This window comes from Vulpes lagopus, chromosome 2 (assembly GCF_018345385.1).
Source record: "Vulpes lagopus strain Blue_001 chromosome 2, ASM1834538v1, whole genome shotgun sequence".
Classification (NCBI taxonomy): domain Eukaryota; kingdom Metazoa; phylum Chordata; class Mammalia; order Carnivora; family Canidae; genus Vulpes; species Vulpes lagopus.
In genome coordinates, this window is record NC_054825.1 from 144,057,876 (window position 1) to 144,081,921 (window position 24,046).

Consider the following 24,046-nt stretch of genomic DNA (forward strand, 5'->3'; position numbering starts at 1 on the left):
TCCCCCAACCCCTTTTTAAACAAAAGCAAGAAACATATTCCCTAACATGTGGCATGACAGCCAGGGTGGTGTGGACCCACAGTTAAGGGGTCTTTCCACGGTTAAGGCAGTGAGAATGGATCCAAGCTCCCCGCCCCTGTGATACAAGGGCCACCTGTTCCTGCCCCCCTGCTTCTGGGATGGGGTATTTTTGCCACAAGAGGAGCTGTGACAAGAACCTCACAGTCAAGAATTATAGTGGAGCTGGACAGGGGCACAAAGATCTGGGAGCGTGAATCATTTCTTTGACTTTTTCTTAGACTTCTTTTGTTGTTTGTGGTTTGAGGAAGAAAAAAAAACTCATCTGATCCTAGTTTGTTTAGGCAAATGTCAAAAAGAGTGAGGTGAGGCCTTAGTCAAATTGTAAGTTAAATGCTTTTTATTTCTATCCTCCCAACCTTTCCCTGAGCCCCATCCCTAACTGCCATGAATTCCCAGTGCTCTGCATCATTGCCCCCTCTGATGAAACTACTAGCCTGAGACATTGATTCTCTCTAAGGTGTTAATGACTGTCCTCAACTAGAGAAAAATGGTAATTGCAAGAGAAACAAAACCCACTCAAACTAGCTTTAATAGAGAAAGACTGGCTACAAGTGTGTAAGAGGAAACCTCAGAGACATTCAAAGACAGGAAACAAAGCATGATGTGAGCTGACTGGAAATGAAACTGGAAGTGGTTTGGAGAAGCCAGAATCTGTAGACATGACCGCTCTCATCTGCTTTTCTCGCCACTTCCCTCCGCCTCGATCAATCAGTCATCTCTCTGCCTCTCTCCTTCCTCCCCTCACTCTCCACTCCTTCTCACAGATGGCTCGCTTCTTTTACACAATCTAACGTGGTCTGACTCCACGTGATCTTTTAGTGAAGTTCCTGGCATCATCTCCCTAAAGTTCCAGCACCTCAATTTAAGTTCTAAAGACAGAGTCTGATTAGTCATTGGTCATTTGATGAAATTGCTCCTCCTTTAGCGATGATGGGAATGGCCCTAAACTGGGGTTACAGGGGGAGGTGGTGGTGAAGAACTTAGGGCTTTATCCACCTGAAAGTCAGGGCTTTATCCACCTGAAAGTCAGGGTGCCTCTCCTGGCTGTGAGCAGTGCAAAGGAAGTTGAGTGTGTGTATCAGGTGTGTATCGACATTACCTGTTGACCATGGATATTGACATTGCCTATTGATAATGCTATAGGACAAATCATCCCAGAAGGCAGTGGCTTAAAGCTGTAAGCACGTATTGAGCTCAGGAGGATGTGGGTTGGCTGGATGGTTCTCTGGTTTTGGCCGGGTTCGGTCACATGCCAAGGGACTCAGCTGGCTGTCAGCTGATCCAGGGCAGCCTGAGCTGCAACAAAAGAAGTGAGTAGAATCAGAGGCCAATGTGTTTCATCCTCCAGCAGACTAGCTCTGATGTATTCCTTATGGTTATGACTGGGGTGGAAAAGTGGAAACAGAAACACTCAAGGGTTTATTCTGGGTTCTGTATGGACCACATTTGCTAACATCTCATTGACCAAAGACACTCAAGTGGCCAAACTCAGAATCAAGGAGCAAAAAGATAGTTTCTACCTGTTTAGTGAGAGAAACTGTCAAATCATATAGCAAAGGAGCTTGGAGATGGGGGGTGGGGGAAGAGAGAAATTGAAACTATTAATGCAGTCAACCCAGTGTGTCATGGCAATGAACTCAAGGACATGTGCGACAGGCTACATCCTCTCCCAGCAAGACTTGCACAGAATCTTTCTAATACTAATTCCCAGTCCCTAATAATGAATTACCAAGGTTGGAATTTTGAAACCTTTCAAATAACAGCAAAAAATGACAATTTTGTCTCTAGGTAAACTACACGTATAGAATAGCAAGACCACAGAACCAAGATAACAGAGGGAATTGAACTTTCCCCCATAATGCATGTCCCACCCATACCCACAACTCACGTACTATATACCTAGACTTGTGATATCCTGCTTTCTAATTCACTGGGTGAAAAAATGAGGCATTTTCAGTTCAGTAGTGCTTTTTAACTAGCTCAAAGCTGAACATGTGTGCAAATAGCAAGTAGACCAGAAGCCCTGAAGAGTTACACGCTTTTTTCACTGGTTCCCCCCATGGTGGCTGGGCTCCATGTCATGCAATGGGAGCTAATTATTTGATTGCTTTTGTGCCAGGAATGGAAATAATAAGGCCTCTACAAGTGACCTACAGTTAGCTCCAGGGATAGATGATCCAGTCTGAGAGTTATTCTGGTCTTTTGCTCCTCATCACAGTAATAAAATAACAGGGCTAGATGGGCTTGGAAATCATCTAGTCCAGCATTTTTCAGTGGTTAGTCACATAAACCATTCATTGTTTTGTAAAAATGGGTTCTACTCTTTAATGGTTTTAGAGAGATTGGCTTCTTTTTAAAACCTACATTATTTTTAAAAATGTATTATCACAGCCACAAGTTGAAAAATCAGTATGATTTGATATAAATAGAAGATAACAAAAAAATAAACAGAATGACAATCGCATTGTTATGAAATTCTGTCCAGTTGTTTGAGCCTTCAGCCTGCCCAATTTTCACTAACAAGGGAATTTGGCAAATATGAAGGAAGTGTTAAAGAAATATTATCCTCAAACTGATGTATTCTCTCTGATGGAGCCAGAGAGATCAAAAGGGATTTGAAAAGGTCATCAGTTTCTCACTGTTATTTAGTGCCCTGTTTCTGTATTCTAAAATCGTCTTGGACTTCCTGAGTTGTCGTGTATGCACCGTGCTGTAGGGAATAGCAATGGTCCTGGTCCCTCCATTCATGGATGGAGAAACTGAAGCCTCTTCTCACTCCTTCCTGATGGTTACCTTTGTGCCACATCACTACTGCTTGGCCTCCAACCTAGCAGTTTGGTTAGGGGAAGGAAAAAGAAATGAGCCACAAAAGAAGTAGAAGGCAGTGCTGGCAGGTGGTGCTTTTGACTTTACAAAGTTAGAGCTTCCCTGGTATTCGATTATGCTTCCTCTTCCTGTCCTCCATTACTATAAGATATAGATGGTAGCCCTGTTGAGAGAATTAGAAAGTGCCCCCACACTTCCATAAAGAGAACTTCTGTCTGGCTCCACCACCATTGAAAACATTTGTAGATCAGGAACCTTCTAGAAGGATGTAGCCATACAAAGGGAGGCATCTCCAGTTGTCTTGTCAAAAAAAAAGCATTGTGTGAGAAAAGAGCAGAGCCATCTAAATCTAATTCACCTTTGGAGTAAGCCGTGGGAGCTGCGCTAATGGAATTTTAAATCCTCTGGCAAACTGTATGGATTTTCAAAAGGAGGTGGAGAAATCCTCTTTGTCCTGTTATCTTCTCAAGATGGATTTTTAGTTGAAAATCCTTTCTTTAAAAAAAAAATAGGATAAATGTAGTCATACACTCAACTAAGCTCTTTATTCCATTGCCTGTGATCTGGAATAAGCTTCTGAGACATTTCTTCAGACAGAAGGGGAAGAGACAATCTTGGAGAAATATCCTCCTTCATCATATTTTTAAGGATGATGCTGATTATATCAAACACTCCTTAGTGTTTCATTTTAAATTTCCGTTACTCTTTGGGGAAAAGGTATTGTGTACATTTTAAAAAAAAAAGTTTCTTTTCCCCATATACTATAGGATGAAGTCAAAAGGGCATGCATCTTAATCTTTGCAACATGGGTTCCTACACCTGATACCTTTAATGTGAATCAAATTTCTTTCTTCACACTCCAAATTTTAGTGTTCAGTACATTTGTCACCTCATCTGAACAACTCAGGCCATTATTCATGTTGGTGGAAACAAAAAAATTCAGATGTCTATCAGCTTGTGTCTGCATTTGTTCATAATACAGACTCCCCTCAACGCTTTCTTGGCCTTTTCTTTAGAGGCACACTGGAAACTTCATAGCCAGGAAGGTTTGCATGGACCTCTTGAATCTGTTCTTTCTGAGATCCTGATAGAGAATCCTAAAGGTTTCTGAGCTTCAGTTCTTCATCTGTAAAATGAGGATAAGAATATCTGTTTATCAAAATATTGTCATGATTAAAATAGGGCAATATAAGTAAAGGTCGTAGCACACTGCCTTACTTTTAAGCATGTGATAGGTGGTCACTACTATTACTGTGTATTCTACACTGAAAAGACCACATGAGATAAATCAGAGTATGTGCAGGCTCTGGGGTCACAGAGAAGACAGGATTCAATTCTTCATTCATCACTGCATCTCCAATGCCAGTTCTATTATCACATAGCTAGAACTCAGCATTTTTTAGATGAATGTTTGAATGGTTCTGGCATTATCCCTTATTAGCTGTGTGATCTTGGGTAAGGCATTTCACCCCTTGGCATGTGTTCTCTCAATCAAGATGCAGAGGGAATACATTTCTTATGGAGCTTCTGGGAAGCTTCAATGTGTTGGCCAATGTGAAGTGCCCAGAGCGGAGGCTGGCAAATGCTGTGTTTTCCCCACATGTATACTCCCAGTCTCTACTATCCTTCGCTTTTGAGGATCCCAAATAAAGAACTGGGATCAGTATTTCCGGGGAGATGGCAAGGGAAGATGGCAAGGGAGACTTTATTCAAGGGGGTGGGAGTGGGGGGCTACTACAATGAGTTTTGTGATAGAAGACAGAGATCAGGCCCAACTCTGAATGCAGCAAGGGAAACTGGAAATTTATGACCAGGAGCAGGGTATGGGTCAGATCACGAAGAGGAAACACCAGCGTAAGGGGAGTCTGGCCATCTTGGCTAAACAGGCTTCTTGGCAAGGGCTGGCCAAGGTGATCAAGACACCAGCTGGAGGATGGTGGAGGATGAGAAAACAGACGAGATATCAATGGTGATGAAGTTATTAAGGGTGAGAATTCTGGCTAAACTGGCTTAGCAGGATTCTTGCTGAAACTGACAATGAAGAGACAAACATGGAAGCACAAAAGTTGAGGCCTAGCTAAAAAAGATCCCAGAAGAGCTGAATAGAGTTTAGCCAGGCAGAGTCTCAGTCAATACCTACCCCAGTCCTGGCTGGAACAGGCCAGAAAGTGAGCTGGAGTGGGTTCCAGAAAGCTCTAGAAATCTAAGTGAACATTGAAAACTAAACAGGATTCATCCAGGTGGAGCATGGGAGTGGGAGCAAGGTTTCAGAGGGCCCTTCTGGAAGCAAAAGTAGCATGGCTGAAAATCAGGAAGTAAGAGAGAGCATGGCATTTCTAGGAACTGCAGGAGACTCATTCCAATCTGTGCTCTGAAAGAGGGGTAGGACGTGGCAGGGGATGGCACTGGGCCAGCCACCCTCAGAGTTTGGACTTCATCCTGAAGCAAGTAGGGTCCTCCATCACTGGGTTTTCCTTCCAGGGGAGTATATGATCAGGACCTTCCAGAGGACTCTGTTGGGTAGCTTAGTGCCACAACTACTAGTGAAAACAATGCCAGCTGTTTGAACACACCGGACCCCAACACGCTAGGGCCTCGAAGGCAGATCGAAGGAAGCATCTTTTCTGGTCATCAAAACAGGATCTTGATGTTCTGACATTATTAAAAGCCTCTTAGGCTAGGAACATGCATTTTGGACTTGTGGACATGTCAAAAATCACATAATCTTGCCAGCTGATTTCTAGCTCAGTGGACTCTCTTAAATGGCACCTGAGAATTACCTGGAAAGTTTTAAAAGAAATGTCCTTGCCTAGGTCACCCTCAGAGATTCAGATTCAATTGTCTGGGGGGGGGGGGGTGGAATGGGGGAAGCTCCCTGTGCAGCCAAGGCTGAGGACTACTATGGAGTGCCCAGTGTAGGAATGTTAGCTCTTGAGAAGGGAATGGGAAGCTCTTGAGAAGGGCCTTCCCTTGTCAGATACTCCAGCCAAGATTCTGGGCCAACTTTGCAAACTTTCCCGGCAGATCTTCAAAAGCTACCTGTGGCAACTGCTGAGACCACTGCATGCCCACCCCCTTTGTAAAGACAGGCCTCTCCCTAATGCCAACATAAGGCAGCTGGAGAGGGAGAGCAACCTCACCTCTCTCTGGGCACCGGGAGGGCATGATCTCACTCCAGGGCCATGTTGTCTGTGAAGCCCTGAGGAGCTTTGTCAAGGATTTGCTTTTCCCCTGAATTTACCTGGAAACTCCAAGCAGGCCTCATTAGCACATTACTCATGCTCACCGAGTCCCACACATCGCCTTCCTCCTTCTCACCCCCACCTCCAGAACATTTTTTTTCCATTTGCCCATTTATTCAGTGCAGTTGGGTTTCGTGCCCTGTGCCCCAAAAAGCACATTTTTGGAATGGAAATGCTACTGGAAGAAAGCAGGTAACTAAGGGCCCCAGGGTCCCGGCTCATCACCTCTCATTGGCCTCCCAGCGAAATGCCATCCATCAGGAGCACCGAGCGACAAGCCTCCCAATGTTTCCCAAAGCGCTGCCCTGCTTTATTCCTTCCTCACTGAGACAGCAGATCGTTAGCTCAGAGCCCCTGGGTTGTTTCCCGCAGCAATTAACTGCTGCCCTGGTGCTAATTCCAATCAATAGCCCCTCTGCCACTGCTCTTACGGCTATAGGCGGCAGCCTCCACAGCACATTTTGGAAGTAACTTGCTGGGGTGGTGAGACTCTGCACCCCCTCCACTCTGCAGGAAAGCCCTCACCAGGCTCCCTGAGGACAGCAGGTGCCCTTCAGTGGGTGGGAGGGGGCAAGGGACAGGGTGAGGAGGCAGGGGTCCTACATCTCTTTTATGTCCAGTGACAACTTGGGAGACGTGCCACACCAGCTCCCCTCTGATATCCCTTGGGATATTCACAAAGCTTTCATTTTTCTATTTTTGGCTTTTTTAGAGTTTTGTTTTGTTTTGTTTTCTGTTTGTTTGGAGATGGCTGTATTCTTCCTCCATCTAAAAAAGGAAAAAAAAACCCTCTCTCATTCATATCAGTTGGGTTTTGTTTGTTTTTTGTTTTTTGTTTTTTTTTTTAATCACATAACCACAGTTTCTCACTTCTTGCCTGTGTTGCTTTCTTCAGCTCCCTGTGGACAGAATGAGACCCGAGAGGACGGCAAAATAATCCAGTTACCTCCCTGCAAGACGGGAGCCTGGATTGTACCGGCCATCATGGCTTGCTACCTTTTAGTGGCGAACATCCTGCTGGTCAACCTGCTCATCGCTGTCTTTAAGTGAGTGGGTCCTTCCTCCAGAGGACTTGGGGTGGAGTGGGAGGCCGGGGGAGGGCAGGCTCTGGTGCTTCCGAAAGGAGAGGAGTTTCTCGCTTGATTCTCTCTCATCTCTATTTCAGCAATACATTTTTTGAGGTAAAATCAATATCCAACCAAGTGTGGAAGTTTCAGAGGTATCAGCTTATCATGACTTTCCATGAAAGGCCGGTTCTGCCCCCGCCTCTGATCATCTTTAGCCATATGACCATGATATTCCAGCACCTATGTTGCCGATGGAGAAAACATGAGAGTGACCCAGATGAGCGGGACTACGGCCTGAGTAAGCTTTGGGTGACAGCCCTGGGCAGCCACAAAGCAGAAATTCCTACTACATCCTGCAGACAGTCATGTAGGACCATGTTCCCACCTGGCTTTTCTAGATTCCTGCAAATGGCTGACAGCTCTGAACACTCGGGAGGACATGGGAGGGCACGCTTATTTGGGAAACAGTGCTGAAAAGACACAAGAGGCTGAAATGGAGCATTTTTAGCCTCATATCTTTCTTACTGAATAAAACCAGTCTTCCAGCAGAGCTGCTTTGGCACCTTTACAGGTTCTAAACTTCCTACTGTCCAGAAGTCCCACTGCAAAATAGACACATATTAATGTGCTCCCAACACTCCATTATCTATAATGTAACCATCATTACCTGCATTGAGTTGGGCTGCAGGTGACTTAAGATTGATTTTCCATGGTCATTTCTTGAACCATCACTTTTTAAGGTCTTAAACATTCTCCAATCTTATGGGTTATGCCTGTATGACTTCATGAGGAAACCATCCCTGCTCTCTATTAGTCAAAGGAAAAGCAGAAAACACTCTACCATCCACCTTCTACCCAGTGTTTCTAAAAGGAGGTTCCACTGGCATTGGGGTGGAATGATTCCTCAACGTGTGGGATTGTCCCACACATTGCAGAAGATTTAGCACATCCGGCCTCCAGGCATTGAATACCAGTAGCTCCTGAATGTCCCTAAATGTCCCTTAGTACCCCACCCACAGTTAAGAACCACTGGGGAGCTAGCCCTGTACAGCAAGCTACTGTGGTTTCTCAAACCCTATCAAATAGACCACGCATACTAAATCTACTGGACCAGAGCCTCTAGGGTTGTGACCCAGGAAGTGTCTCTTGTTGATCACTGGTGCTCTAAGGTTTAAACCAAAGCCACTTCCTCAACTGCTTCTCTAAATCTGAGACTTTCAACAACTTCTCTGACAAAGCGATGACCGACTTCTTTCCAGACATTCAAATCAGAGAGTTGAAGAGGGCTGGGAATCCCAGAATTCACCATTTCCCCTGGAAACAAAAATCTAGGCAAATAGAAAGCTTAGAGGGGAAAAAGGTTCAAATTTCTACTGGGCTCTTTGTAGCTGTTTCAGTTATGAATTACTCTACCTGATGTTAACAGAAAGCCAGACTAATAATAACACAAATCAATAAAGTTTTATTTTTCTCACATCCCAAAAAGTGAAGAGATAAGAGCCCAGAGTTCAGCAATGGCTCTCTGAAGTCAGAGACCCCAAGTCCTGTTTTTAGGCTCCGCTATTCCGTTTTGCACTGTTTTATCTCATGGCAGCAAAATAGCTGCCATCCTCCCAGTCGTCACATCCATGCTCAAGGCAGGAAGAGGAGGGGAGGTGAGAAAATGTAGAGAAAAATGGCTACATCTGAATAGTTTGTCATGCAAGCAGAACCTCTTCCCATTACACCACCACTTCCTGTAGCCAATTTTTTTCTTTTGAGCCAGCCTGGGTCTTGTGGTTGCTGCCAACTTCAGAGGAGGCTGGAGATGTGTGGATGTGGCTTTCCAGCCTCAGTTGTGGGAAGATGGAAGGAGAGAATGGGGTTGCAGTGGGTTTTAGGAAGGCCAGAGAATAGTACATGTCCACCACACTCCATATACCAGAAATTGAGCTTTTGAATAGCCTTCTTTTTCTTTGATTTGGCTCCTTTCTCAGCCTTACAGTGGGCTTAACTCCAACCAGTCCCTGCAGTAAACCAGATATACTCAGGTGAACTTCAGGACTCCATAGTGAGTCTAATGCACAGAAGGACAATGACATAAGTTGCCTGACTGGGTTTGGATTTAGCCTGAGACTTAGTAAAGCACCTCAGCCCCTTTTCCTAACCATGATAAATGACAAATCTCATTAGGCCCACAGATAAGATGCCATTGCTTATGCTTCCTGTCTTCATTCTCTCACTTTTTTCCACAGAACTGTTCATAACTGATGATGAGCTCAAGAAAGTACATGATTTCGAAGAGCAGTGCATAGAGGAATATTTCAGAGAAAAGGATGATCGATTCAACTCGTCCAATGATGAGAGGATACGGGTGACCTCAGAAAGGTATGTTCCATGGGCACATGCCTCTCACAGGGATTTTTTTGCATTGTGACATGACTTACCAATTGTTTTCATATGTACAGCCCCCCGAAACAGAGATCCCCTTGTGTTTATTTTTATTGTTCAAGTTTATGAGAGAACAGGACATTGTCTGAAGTGTCTACTTAGTACTACATACTTACAGATCCTGAACTTCTCCAGAAGGCAGTAACACCTATCTCCTGGACACTAGATTGTTGAGTCTAGGACAGGGCAGGGCTTGTTGACTCAGACCAAAAATTGGAATATTCTGGCCCAGACACCAAGCAAGAGAGATCCAACCCAATGCAAGGGTCTCCAGCAGGTTGACATTTCATGTAGATCACTGGGAATCTTTTTGGGAGGAGTAGAACAGTTCTGGTATTTGGCTTATATGGGTGTTTTGTGCCTTCTGAATCAACAGCAGTGAGACTTATGAATTTGTTACAATAATAGGTGAGGGTTTTTTTATCAGAATTATTTTTGTTTTATTCTTTTTGTAGAACAAGGTAAAAGCAAAGAATAGAAGCAGATCCTTTTACCCAGTGGTGATATATTTTTAGATCTCACTGGCCAAGCAGTTTTGTGGACCAGTAAGACTATAAGAAAAAAGAAATCCCAAAATACAAAGAAGAGGATCCTTGAAATTTAATAAATCTAGCCTAATGCAATTGAATTTACATTTTTCTTATTTCTCTCATTTTCCTGTAGACTAATAAAAAACTTCATTCCGGGCTGGCACATTCAAAACCCAGCATTTGGGAAACACTGTGATAATGAACATGCAGACTATTACAAAGCATTGGTATAACTCTAAATTGTAAGCATTTGAGATATGAAGATGGCACTATTATAAATAGTGGGAAAAGGCATTTATTGATGGCTTCAGTTGATATGATTCAGACTTGTAAGATATGAGTCAGTGACCTCGAGTTTTCAAGAAATGACATTTTGTCTGCCTACCCACTCTGTACACTCTCTAGTGGTTCTGTAGAAATTATACAAGTGGCATTTTTCTGTCCCTGGCTCTCCATTTCTGTAAAGAACGCAGTCTAGATAAGTAGGTATATACACACATGCCATTGAGTGATTGTATCCATTGGTACGCAGCCAATATTAACAAAGTTTAAAACCATGCACAAATTTTATGCACATCTGTCATTGCACAATACAGCATTCTATGATGATATGATGTGAGCAATTTTCTGGCAAACAGAGGAGGGAGCTGCAAATCTAAAAATCTCTCTCATTCTGTGGCCTTGAAAAAGCTATTTATTAATGGACATATAACCATGTGGTTTCCAGAAAATTGTGCCATGTGGACACATTGCCTATTGCTCAAACATATTTCCAAAGCATATGTACAGGAGACTTTGAAATGCTTTTCAAACTCAAAAAGCTACAGACCTAGGAGCAAAGGTAGGGGGAAGGAGTATGGAGCTTCACGGAAGCCTTGGCCTCTCTGGGGAACTAAAATGAGAGGTATAGACACCAGCACATGTGAACCTGTTGTGACCATGTCACCAATTCCTTGGAACTGAATGGAAACAGCACCTTCACCTGAGCCTCTCACCCCACACCTGCAAACACTTCCAGGCGACTCCTTCCCCAAGACCCTCTTCCTCTTGGGGTAGTTACAGAGCCCCACCCTCAAGGACCATGACTGAGGTGAGCAGTTCCCAGAAATCCAGGACAGATCATAGACACCCCCTTCCTGTATCTTAGGCATTAGCTGGTTTTCTGGAGTAACAGAAGCTGGGAGGACCAGGACAACCTCATGACCAAGCCCGGGTGCCAAAGAAGTAAATCTAAACCCAGACCTCATCCTGCTTCTGTTGCTTCTGTCTGTGTTTGTTTGGAGTTTGATTTTTGTTGTTGGTGGTGGTGATACTGGTTTGTTTTGCATTTTCAAGTGTGTTTTTTTATCCTATTCCTTTTATCTCATTGTTGACTTGATAAGCATACCTGCTATGCCTTCAGCGTAATTCACCAGATGCCCACCAGCACAGATCAGGTCAACCAAGACATTGGCTCCAACAATACCTCCCATGACAACACTGGCCCCTTACTCTACCACCTGTCCCTTGATTGATAACCAACCAGGTATCCCCATTTTGCCACTCAGCCCAGTGTGTCAACCTCCCTGCTAAAATCACAGAGTGCTCCATCACAAACGTTATGCATCTGCATTACTGTATTGGTTGAGATTGTCAAGACAAGATGAATATTGTGCCCACAAAGTCTCCTGTTAATGAAACTTATCTTTTTAAAGTACTCAAAAGGTACCATCTGCTTAACTACATACGACTGAGCTATTCTATAATGCTGTCTAGAATTTATGTCCACCTCACATAATTCCTAGAATTCAGGACTTCTCATATCAGGAAGACATTTTCCTATCTCCAGTCTCCTGGCATTCTTTTTTATTTCCCCTTGGTTCGTTAAGGGTCACCTACACTTTCTGGCAATCACAGCTGGAAGTTCTTTTCTGGTTTCTCTAACCCATTTAAAGCAAGGTTTGCAAACTGGTGGCTCATGGGCAACAGCTGCCCACAGAGGCTTAGGCTTGCATCCATTCTGAATGCCTCTGGCCTGGGCGTGCCACAGAATCCTTGCTTCTGACCTCATACGCTTCGCCGGCTTCATCTACTTTCTTCATCTGCCCTGCCTGTAGGCATTGAGCTCTCCGACCCCTGGCTTACAGCTTCTAGATCATCCTCCCCATCATCCCACCTGTCAAGTTCCACTTGTCAGAAGAAGTTGCAGTTTGGATCTTCTTCTCTCCTGTAATGATGTAAGCAAAGTAGGATACACATCATTTCTAGAGTCATTTATCTAATATTATCTTTCCTGAGCCAAAGAGCTTTGTGCCCTTTTTGCTCTTCACCTAGATCCAAAAAAAGGAATAGTCATGTGACTATTAATAGTGTATTCAACTTCTAATTTTCATAACAAAGGAAGACAAGAATAACTTAAGATATATGAGACTCATAAGTAATCAAAAACCAGCATAAGCTAAAAAAGATGAGTTTCACCCACCTCCCAACCATATCTTTTCTCCAGTGCTGATCTTTGGTCTCTCCACTGATTGAGTTGAATTTAAATAGCTCTTCCGTTTCCTTCCCAGGATGATGAGAAGGATAACTGGCCCAAAGGGAAGGGTAGGTGACCCTAAGGGACTTAAATAATTCACAAATTAGGTGTCAGTCTGTGGATAAACAAGAGTTTGCTTTATTTGTTCTGCATCATTGGCTTTCATTTGAAAACCTGTGTGAGCATAACCTTCCCCCCACCCCCCCACAAGAGGCCCTGTGATTGCTTCATGTGATACAAGGTTGTTTTTGCCCTTCATCCTCTAGCCATCCTACTGCTAGCACTTCAGGGAGTCTTTTTTTTTTTAATTTCTTTATTTAAATTCAATTTCACTTACATATACTGTATTATTAGTTTCAGAGGTAGAATTTAGTGACTCATCAGTTGCATATAACACCCAGTGCTCATTCCATCAAGTGCCCTCCTTAATGACCATCCCTTACTCCATCTCCCCACCCTGCTCCCCTCAGCAGCCCTTGGTTTGTTCTCTATAGTTAAGAATCTGTTATCACTTGCCTCCCTCTCTGTTTTTGTCTTATTTTATTGGAGATTGAAAACAGGCATGGCCTGCCAACCTTTTTTCTTTTTCTGCCTTTCCTTTGACCACATTGTGAGGTTATCAGAAAAGACAAGAAAATGAATTTGTAGAAAATAACAGTTCTTAAGAAATTGCATAGGGAAGCTGAAATTTTCTGTGTCATTAGAATCTTCTCATGAAAGCCCTTTTCTCCATCCCTTTGGCCATTAGAGGCTAATTGTCTTCTTAGCTGAGCTTTTCACCAACCTTTTGAGTGCTCTCTGGTGGGATCCTGGCTGTCACTTTTCTTGGGCGTCTGGGGCCAGGAGACATCTCACATCCTTCAGGACCCTGTTATATCCTTATTGTGCTTGCCTCCCAAGTGAATAAGCCCTGCAAAGCCTGCAGATGTGAAAAAGGGAAAGAAAACTGAGGTGTTCTTCCCACAATGTATCTTCCTTTCCATGGTCCCTCTTTTTTTTTTTTTTTCTTACTTAGTAACTTCCTGTCTCTCTCTCCTTGAGGCTTCCTATTGGTTCATAAATTCTTATCATTCTCACCTCCTTTATCTCCTGAGTGCTTTGACCAGAGTCAGCAACTGGTGACGGCAAACGCGACCCATCGCTCTTAGCTTGTTCCTCAGACCTCTTTATATGTGTGATGCAACACCCATTTATGATCGCTTTTTTAAAAAATTGTTTAAGATTAAGAGAGGCACTCTGTTTATGGAATAAGCATACATAAATTTTATTCCAGGCTCTTTTGTTCTTTTATAACTCCTATATTAAACCCTGCAGTTAGATCCGTGACCTGAATAATCAAACACTCAGGTGGTTAAACACATCCAGAAGTCTGGGAGAAGATTGATGAAATAGTCTATCCCCACCACCCCTCCAGTCTTAGGCTTCAAAACACTTCAGAGCCCACAGGAGAGCCCACTGAGGAGAGATTTGGTGAAAAAAAGCTCCTGGGTCCTGCTCTAGCTATCTTCCCCACCACCTCCAGCTATTCTATTCCCTGGGGCCATGCTTCTTTGTCTTTGTTCTTGAGGTTTCCCCTGGTTCCTCTTTGCTTTCCTTGAAAAAACCCTTTTCCGTCTTGTACCACCTCTCTGTTCTTCCCATCCCACTGGGCTCCTTAGCTTCCGTGTCCTATTTGCTGTCCACAGCCAGCTCCTAACTCTTCCTCATGATGCCCTAGCTCTGCCTCTCATCTGCTGCTTTTCTCTGCAGTGTTGGATCCTTGGGCTGAAGGCAGGTGGGGTGCAGGGAGGGAGCGCCCCACAGTGTAGGCAGAGCTGCCTCACAGTGTGCAGACCGGTAATCACATGCAGTTATGCTAAAAGAGCATCTTTATCTCTTTGCACACCAACCTTGTATATACCAGGCTCCAGGAAAGGAAGGAGAGGGAGGCAGAAAACCATCCTGCCTTTTTTTAACTCTGCCAACACTAAAAAACTAGGAGGACCCAGTACCTAGTGTATCCAAAATGGAAAGTCTCATTCTACAAAAATGTGTCTCTCCTGCTCCTGACTGTAATGAGGACGTGTTTAATCCACTTACCCAAAGCTTATTGCGTTGCAAAAAACAAAACTGCAGTACTTGCAAGACCACACTGCACAGGCTAGATGGTGACAAAGTGAATCGTGAGTCTCTAAGACACACAAACTTATTATTGTAAGTAGTTTGTTTCTCAAGCTGTGTTTATAGCACAAAATGAACTGAAACAGGGGAAGGTTGTATTTTCCTTCTGAATCAGCTGTGTTAGCTGAGTGAATAGCATTGGGTTTGCCAGATACAGAAACTGCTCAATTTACAAGTCTTTTAGGAATACTCCTGGGCACAGTGGTGGAATGTTCCTGGACCCTAGGAAGGGCCACATTGGTTCTGGAGCGTGGGGAGTATGTCTCCAAGGCAGGGCTCCTGAGGGCAGTCCAGAACCTTGGGCTGGGTGAAGGGAACCTGAAAGATAAAAGAGCAGAGTGGATGGAGTGAATTGGGGGTGCAGGGGGGCTGTTACTGAAAATGGCAGAAATGTGGCCTGAGGCCAGAGAATCACACACACACACACACACACACACACACACACACACACACACACACACACGCACACACATACACACTGGCCAGAAGAGCGTTTTTTGGTTTTGTTTTTTAAAGCCTACAGGTCCTCAGAGAGGAAAACCACATGCCTCTTATACCTCCTTCTGACACTGAAATGTATATTCTTCTCTGATGGAAGTGATGCTATTTTTTTTTTTACATTTTTTAAATTTAAATTTAATTTGAGGTGTTGCTATTATTAAGCATACCACCACCACCACCACTGGCACCACCACCCCCATTGCCCCCATCACAACAGCTGGGGGGACCCAGCTCCAATTCCCACCATTGTTGTAAGATACATTCTGTACCTGCCAGCAGGTTTCTTTGAAGGGTCAGCAGACACGGGACTTACTGTGCACATTGGGAGTTTTGGAAAAGTATCTTTATCTTGGTCCTCTCCAGGAAATTTGTGAATAGGTCTTATTTAGAGTCTTCAAAAGATTTGCCTTTGGGCATTTCATAGTGAAAGCTTGAGGTCAGAGGCACCTGGGTGGCTCAGTCAGGTAAGTGTCTGCCTTCAGCTCAGGTCATGATCCTGGGGTCCTGGGATTGAGTCCTGCATCAGGTTCCCTGTTCAGTGGGGAGTCTGCTTCTCCTTCTCCCTCTGCTGCTTCCCCTGCTCGTGCTCTCTCCCTCTCTCTCTGTCAAATAAATAAATAAAAATCTTAAAAGAAAAAAAAAAAGAAAGTAAGTTAGTTGGAGGTCAAACCAAAGCTTGGCTCTGGTCTGTCCTTTCCCAGTCAAGTGAAAACTATGGCACAATTTTATTTTAAGTGTGTGGCCTCTGTCTTTGTAAATAAATGTGCAGGCAGCCTATTAGACAATTGAAATCAAGTTCACCACCATGATTATCTCAGTGAACGGTTAGTGGCACCTGGCAGCATGGAAATGGAAAAAGGAATATGAGACAGATCACGCCCTTGAGAATTTCCAGTGGAGAGGGTCAAGACATCTAGAAATAACTGTAACATAAGGCATCTGTGATCAGCTGTCCAGAGAGACACAGAGAGAAAGAGAGAGGAGTAGGAGAATTTACTTATTGATAGACGCTCCAGAGTTTACCACAAGTTACTTTATTGTAATCTTGGTTAAATTTCTTGATGTTTGCTTTTCCTTTATGAATGAAAGCCTTGGGTTAGATTAGATCAAGTCCAGGTTCCTCAGTGACGGGACCCTATTAATTCCTTTGGAGGTGCTAAATTTTAAGATTATTGTGAATAGCAATGACAACAAAAGATTTTACAAATGCACAAAATAAAAACAATCCCAATCCATACTCCAAGCCTTAAAATGTACACTGCAACGAGAAAAGCTGCCTTCTAAAATTCTGTTGTATGGTTCTGAGTAAAGTCCTCAACATGCAACACTGCTCAATTTGATGGTGACTGATTAAGCCAACGCCCTAATATTTAGTTAGGTCATTAAACCTTGCCCCAAGTCACAGCTAAGTCATGAGGTCCTTTGGCCCCACTCCAGTTCAATAAGAACTACTCAACTTTGGTGTTTATTGGGATCATGCATTAAATTTTACTGAGTAGAAAGGGGTTTGGTAAATAAATACCACTGGATTAGATCATCTCTAAGGCCTATTCCAGCTCAAAAAGATTTAGATTCTCCAGAGAGGAACCTGGCCTTGAGTGACCCTCATTTTGTTTCTCGCCCAGGGTGGAGAACATGTCCATGCGGCTGGAGGAAGTCAACGAAAGAGAGCACTGCATGAAGGCCTCACTCCAGACCGTGGACATCAGGCTGGCACAGCTCGAGGACCTCATTGGGCGCATGGCCACAGCCCTAGAGCGCCTAACAGGTCTGGAACGGGCCGAGTCCAACAAAATCCGCTCCCGGACCTCCTCAGACTGCACAGACGCAGCCTACATCGTGCGCCAGAGCAGCTTCAACAGCCAGGAGGGGAACACCTTCAAGCTCCAAGAGAGTATAGACCCTGCAGGTGAGGAGACCATGTCCCCAACTTCTCCAACCCTAATGCCCCGTATGAGAAGCCATTCTTTCTATTCAGTCAATATGAAAGACAAAGGTGGTATAGAAAAGTTGGAAAGTCTTTTTAAAGAAAGGTCCCTGAGCCTACACCGGGCTACTAGCTCCCACTCAGTAGCAAAAGAATCCAAAGCTCCTGCAGCCCCTGCAAACACCTTGGCCATTGTTCCTGACTCCAGAAGACCATCTTCGTGTATTGATATCTATGTCTCTGCCATGGATGAACTCCACTGTGATATAGACCCTCTGGACAATTCCATGAACATCCTTGGACTGGGGGAACCAAGCTTTTCAGCTCCAGCACCTTCCACAGCTCCTTCAAGTAGTGCCTATGCAACTCTTGCACCCACAGACAGACCTCCAAGCCGGAGCATTGATTTCGAGGACCTCACCTCCATGGACACTAGATCTTTTTCTTCAGACTATACCCACCTCCCAGAATGCCAAAACCCCTGGGACACTGACCCTCCAATGTACCAGAGCATCGAGCGTTCCAAAAGTAGCCGCTATCTAGCCACCACACCCTTTCTTCTAGAAGAGGGCCCCATCGTGAAATCTCATAGCTTTATGTTTTCTCCCTCAAGGAGCTATTATGCCAACTTTGGGGTGCCCATGAAAACAGCAGAATATACAAGTATTACAGACTGTATTGACACAAGGTGTGTCAATGCTCCTCAAGTGATTGCTGACAGGGCCACCTTCCCTGGAGGTCTTGGAGGCAAAGTAGAGGATTCGTCTTGCTGCCATCCCGAGCGAGAGGCAGAACTGAGTCACCCCAGCTCCGACAGTGAAGAGAACGAGGCCAAAGGCCGGAGAGCCACTATCACAATACCCTCCCAAGAGGGTGATAACTCAGACAGAACCCTGTCCAACAACATCACGGTTCCCAAGATAGAGCGCGCCAACAGCTACTCAGCAGAGGAGCCAAGTGCGCCCTATGCGCACACCAGGAAGAGCTTCTCCATCAGTGACAAACTCGACAGGCAGCGGAACACAGCAAGCCTGCGAAACCCCTTCCAGAGGAGTAAGTCCTCCAAGCCGGAGGGACGAGGGGACAGCCTATCCATGAGGAGACTGTCCAGAACATCCGCCTTCCACAGCTTTGAAAGCAAGCACAACTAAACCTTCTTCATAAGCATTGCAGGAGGCCCAAGAATCCAGCCCTAGAATCCTCCCTGCGCTCCACCTGTTCCCCTTCCTTGAAACATTCCTTGCTTTTTTCTTAGCTGAGCAAAACAAGCAAAGCCTTGGGAGGTGTTAACTAAGGTGACTTCGGGCCACAGATTGAGAAAGCGCTTGGTCTGGCCCAGTGCCAAACACAGGGGTTTTAAGTCATGTTCACACTTGTTGGGCAGGGAGGGAAAAGAGGGAGAAGAAGGGTTGAGGTGAATGTGTATCTCTAGTGACTTCAGAAAGCCATGAGCTCTGGGAATGAAGGGGCTTCAAGCACTCTCCATGCCAGGAGGCGTCTTTCCATTTCTGCCCATTGTCAAGAGTTTTAGGAAACAGGGCTAAATTGCAAAATAAGATGAAATAAAGTAGCCAGCGTACAAATGAGATATTCTAAACTTCAATTCTGTTTTCTTTTCACATTGGCTCCATCACTGGTGACTGATGAAGAGCATCCTTTTTATTCAGTATAAGCCGGCAGCAAGCAGTTCTACCTAACGTCCCACATCCTTCTCATGCCAACACTTCTGTAATTGATCATTATAAAGAAAGAACAAGGTAACAGTCACAGTTCACCTGTCTCTTATATATTCACTTCTGGTGCCACAACTGTTTATCTTTTTTGAAGAAAATAAAGGGAAAAGAAATGCCTTTTTGTATTGCAATCAAACTGAAAGAAGAATTGAGGCTAAAAACAAATGTCAAGTGGTTTATTATATACAGTGGGCATTCAAGCATAGTCGAGCAAGCTCAGGATGAATGTAATTAAATAATTTTATATTTTTTAATTTATTTTGTATCTCACCTGTCATCAATGAAGTCACTCACTGAATATGTGATAGTGAACTAAAAGGAAAAAAAAATAGTGGGCAGAACTCACCTAAAATTGCCATGTGATACATTATTATAGTCTCACCATCCGTGTCATGTGTCATGCTGCTGTGTGATTGTCATCATTTGCATGACTCTACCATGTCTTCTAAACATCTCCGAGATGTACCTGGAAATTCTTCACACCACCCATCACATGACCATTTTGTATATGAAGATCTGATCACATGTGGATATTTTCATACGTAGAGTTTTGCCATTTAATCTGAGCTCAGTATAAATTTAATTGGAGTTTTTCAAGGGCTGGTATCTTTTTTATGGAAATGTTCCAAAGTACTTTTTAAGGAAGTTTCAAATCATAAATAATCTTAGAATTGACTGGGAATTTGGTATCAACCCAAAGCCATCAGTTGCAGGCATACCATGAATATTTTTCTTATATACAGACCTATAAAAATGATACAGTAGACTCAAGTAGAAAGCAAATAAACCACATAAAGACTTCTTTTGTATATGCTGCTTATATACATATATATGCATTCACACAGAGATGTTTATATATAGTATATAAACAGGCATATAGAGCTTTCTTAAGAGGCTTGGACTTTTCTATCACCTTGAGGTATAACCAGGATTTTATAATATCCAAGGTGTTCCATTGAAAGAGTTCATTATATTACGTTGGATTTTGACAGATATTGAAATTATGATTTTTTTAAAGCCCTATGACCTTAACTCTTCCTTGCACCAAATTACAGTTTTCAAAATGACTGGCTACCTGCCCTCTGCTTCTTTTCTGTCCAGAAACACTTGCTGTGATGACATCTTATTTAGTCTGGTTTCTTCTGCACAAAGTGATGACGCCAAGTACAATCTGAATTAGACACGCAATTCAAAACCAGATAGTATTACGGACTCTTTAATACAGACGTATACTACTAGGTCAGAATCTAGATTTGAAGGGGGATAAAGAAATATTGACCCTCAAATCTTCAGATTCCTACTTGTGTCACGGATTTTCAAAAGAATAAAGTCTTTAAGGAAAATGACCTCATGTTCTTGGCCCCCAATATACTATGTGGTTCTCCTGTTTAGTTATTATTGTGAGCTTCAAATTTTCTCATGATGTGAAATCATCATCAGCAAATACATGGACAAAAGCTCTAGCCTTTAAGTTTATTTTTTTAACCCCTCTGAACAAGACTTTTGGGTACAGAAATAGTTATGAGGCCACATATAAAGAATTAAAGAATTCCTTGTCATTCTTTGGTATTCGGGTGAATCAGACACAGGCAACCAGACTCCCTCATGTGTAATTGCTCTAGAAATGCTCACATTTTTATTGAGCCCCTGATTAGCTATTTCCCTTTCAGCAAACATGCATTTGGTCTGAGAATAAATCAGTTGCCATTAAACTTCTTGAAACATGAACCTCAGTGAGAATCTGATGAAAGCTCCAAGGCCTCTCCCCAGAAAAAAAATGTACATAAACATACAGAGTTGCAATATAACTTGAAAGGGTCCCTGTACTCCTGGTTCCGTGTTGCTTGTTAATGAGGAAGAGGAACCATGTTTGTTCATAATCAATACAGTTGTAACAGGCACTTTACATTTGAGACCATTTCTCTGTGATTCTCAGGAAGGCCAAGTCTCAGCACCAGAGTTGGAACCAAGGTTTTTTTCTTTTTGTCCCTTAGATTATATTTTGCTAGTTTGATGTACTTGTATCCTAATGTTTGATGATTTTAAGTGTGGAGTGCACACTTAAAAAGTCAGAAGGCTCTCTGAGTGAGTCCGTAGAGGGATCCAAGAAGGAGATGAAACCATTATTCTTTGACCACAGAGCAGGACATCACGGCACCTCTAGGGCCCCATGTGGACCAGACAGAAAGTGAGGGAAAGAAATTATGTGCACAAGTGTTTCCATTCATCATGATTTCTGGAGAGAACAGAACAGGACCTGGGAAACACAGTACTTACCAGTCCTGACCCTGTGACTGCCTGGTTCTTTTGTCGTACAGGAAAATGAAGCTCTTACATCTTCTGTGAAGTGTGCAAAATATATAAGCCAAATTTAAGTGACTTTAAACGTAAACTGTGCAGTTCTCCTGAGCCATTTCTTTCCTGTGCACATACATGTGTGTCCTGTTTCAGCACATTTCTTCCCGTTTCTGGGTTCTCTGCACCCCGATATGGCATTGATTCTGTGGCCTTGTAGAGTCAGCTTACGTTCAGCTCATTTATTCCATCCTGTCCCTGGTCAAGGGGACGTTAATTACCTGTCTGTGTGAATTAAGCAGCTCCTGAGCAGCACATTACTGACGAATATAAATAAAGTCATAGAGAGCTCATAGAAGTAATAGCTTTGGTTTCATCATCTGCTCCTGAGGTGCCAGTTTTTACATACTACTATATGTAATGATTGGTTCTACGTGGCATGTTCCTTCTGAAAAAAAAATTAAGGATGTTTTATGAAAATGGCCATGGAAATTCCCTGATTGACCCACACACTTACAGTTAGAAAATTCCTCCTTGATGGATTTGAATGAGGAGCTGGCAAACGTGGGCACAGTCGTCATGGCTAGTTCGTGTATTTCTCCAAGCCAGAAGGCGTATGAGCAGGCCATATACAGCACTTTACCAGAACTGGCTTTCCTTTTGAGTCTAAGCTTCCAGGTCTTGGATATATATTTAGCACTTTGAAAGTTCCCCTTAAAAAAAAAAAAGAATATATATATATATATATATAAAAGAATAATCGAATGGGAAAAATGTACTTGTAAAAACACAAAGTGTGTTTCTTCTGAATGTTTCAAATGTATTGTAAAAGATGGTTTCTATAGATGATATTATGATAGATAACTGGATAGTACATTGTTAATTCGACCTTCTGAGGCTGTACAGGCTAATCTTCCCAAATGTTTGGGCTGTTTAACTTCTGACATGGTAATCTGTATTATCCAGTCATCCATCATGCTGTATCTACAGGCTGTACCATTCGATGTGTCGAGCCATGCTGTATTATAAAACACATGTACACATATCTGTAACCCCTGTGTAACCCAGCAGAATTGTAGCATGTGGTTGTATTAATGAACGTTACAGGATAGCTTTATAATCATTGACAAATCTGTAACATTCAATAAAGAAGCACATGTTGCAAGGAGTAAGTATGTTCCCAATTCCATGTTATTCAGCATCCTCGCAAAATGAGCACTCCTGTCCTTGATCTACTTTATGGTTTCCACAATCCTATAGACCACTAGGAAATATTTGTACAAGCCTATGTACATCCTCTGACCAGCCCCATGAGCCGTGGTAGGCAAGTTGTGTTTTGTGAAAGACGAACTGGCATGTTATGCGACAGACTGTATGACAAATGAACTAAAAATAATATTTTAAACTCCAGTTGAATTAGCTGTTTGTTTACATCTGCTAACCCTATGCGGAAACAGTGTACAGTATTTTATAAATATGTTCATTTAGTAACACTGATATGTTTGTTTCTAGATAAAGTGATGCTAGTGTGTAGGTGGTTATATACATTCTCGATATTGCATTATTACTCACTATTCTTTAACAATAGCAATGTAACTTAAATGAAGTAATCCTTCTCCAAATCCAGTCTTAATTTTGTGGCAACAAAATGCATGCACTGCTTTATGCGTTTCTTTTGACTTTTTAAAAGGCACTTAACATTTTACTATTGCCTGCTGTAACACTTAACCCAGCTAGGAACTTGCTCACGTTGTTGGGCTTCTTACATTGTTTGGGAATTATGTTCGATTTTTAAAAATTAAAAACAAGAAAGTGACCAAGGTTTTTTTTTTTAATCTTTTTTTAAAGCTCTGAACAAATCATATGACATAAAGTATTAACTGCAGGGTGTATAGCGAGGGGACCCAGAGATGGCTGGCCAACACCAATGTAGGTGTTGGTACATCTGTGATATAGGAAAGACACAGTTCTGTTTCTTTAGGGCCACTGGGTACAAATTGCTACACCAGACATGAGAGTGAGAAGTCCATTCGGACAGTGCAGAAATCCACAGATCATTAGAATGAGTGACTCCATGGTGCATGTGGCCCCCCTCCTACCTGGTAGCTTTCTACCTTATGTGTGAGCCTCACCTGGGAGAGAGAGAGGGGTGGGTGACTGGGTGTCCAGTCAAGAACTGGGTGACTCTAAAGAGCTTGTCCCTTAAAGAAATCACCATGTCATTATCAGAAGCCATTCAACATCTGGAAAAGAGAAGAGCTAGTTTGCACAGTCTTATAAATGACTGCTCTTCAAATGGGGAGAGAAAACTTTTCCCTCCACCCGTGCTGACCTAAGCTTTGTCTTCCCTTTACATGTCAAACATTCTCTTTCCCAGAATGGAGTCAATCAAAGCAGAGGTTTGTTCTGATTTAAGGAAAACAAGATTTTTTTTCTTTTCTTTTTTCATTCATTTGAGAAGGTCACTGTGTTACCTTTTCTCGATGAGTTCCTTGCCCTGATCACTGCTAATGAAATCAAGACATGACAATGTCAATATGTCCATCTAAGAAAGGATTTCGGTGGCCATGTGGTCCACATAGCAGTAAGAGTGAGGTGAATTTCCCCTCCCTAACTACTCTCGTCTGTAGATCCCCTTAAGCCTCTAGGCCCTCACCTGTCAGCATAATGTTTATGTGCTAGAAACTGAAAGGGCACGTATGGCCACAAGTCCATGTGCCATCTGCAGAGCATCAGTAC

At 43.1% G+C, this 24,046-nt stretch overlaps 1 protein-coding gene and 2 long non-coding RNA genes across 5 annotated transcripts in view; 1 reads left to right on the forward strand and 2 right to left on the reverse strand.

The window, feature by feature from the left end:
* LOC121482335 (transient receptor potential cation channel subfamily M member 3) overlaps nt 1-22,723 on the forward strand; it is a 95,149-nt gene extending 72,426 nt beyond the window's left edge. For both annotated transcript variants that reach the window (XM_041740232.1, XM_041740235.1), the window contains 4 exons: nt 7,045-7,195; nt 7,315-7,514; nt 9,451-9,583; nt 16,978-22,723. In XM_041740232.1, coding sequence (XP_041596166.1) covers nt 7,045-7,195; nt 7,315-7,514; nt 9,451-9,583; nt 16,978-18,430 — 1,937 coding nt within the window. In that variant the 3' untranslated portion in view covers nt 18,431-22,723. The remainder of the gene's footprint in view (nt 1-7,044; nt 7,196-7,314; nt 7,515-9,450; nt 9,584-16,977) is intronic.
* LOC121482372 lies at nt 13,173-16,125 on the reverse strand. Its single transcript, XR_005985595.1, has 3 exons — nt 15,666-16,125; nt 14,771-15,169; nt 13,173-13,610 (listed from the first exon to the last, which is right to left on the reverse strand). It is a non-coding gene; the product is annotated as an uncharacterized LOC121482372 (long non-coding RNA).
* Nucleotides 21,890-24,046, reverse strand: part of LOC121482377 — an 86,865-nt gene continuing 84,708 nt past the window's right edge. For both annotated transcript variants that reach the window (XR_005985596.1, XR_005985597.1), the window contains exon 3: nt 21,890-22,020. This is a non-coding gene — a long non-coding RNA (uncharacterized LOC121482377). The remainder of the gene's footprint in view (nt 22,021-24,046) is intronic.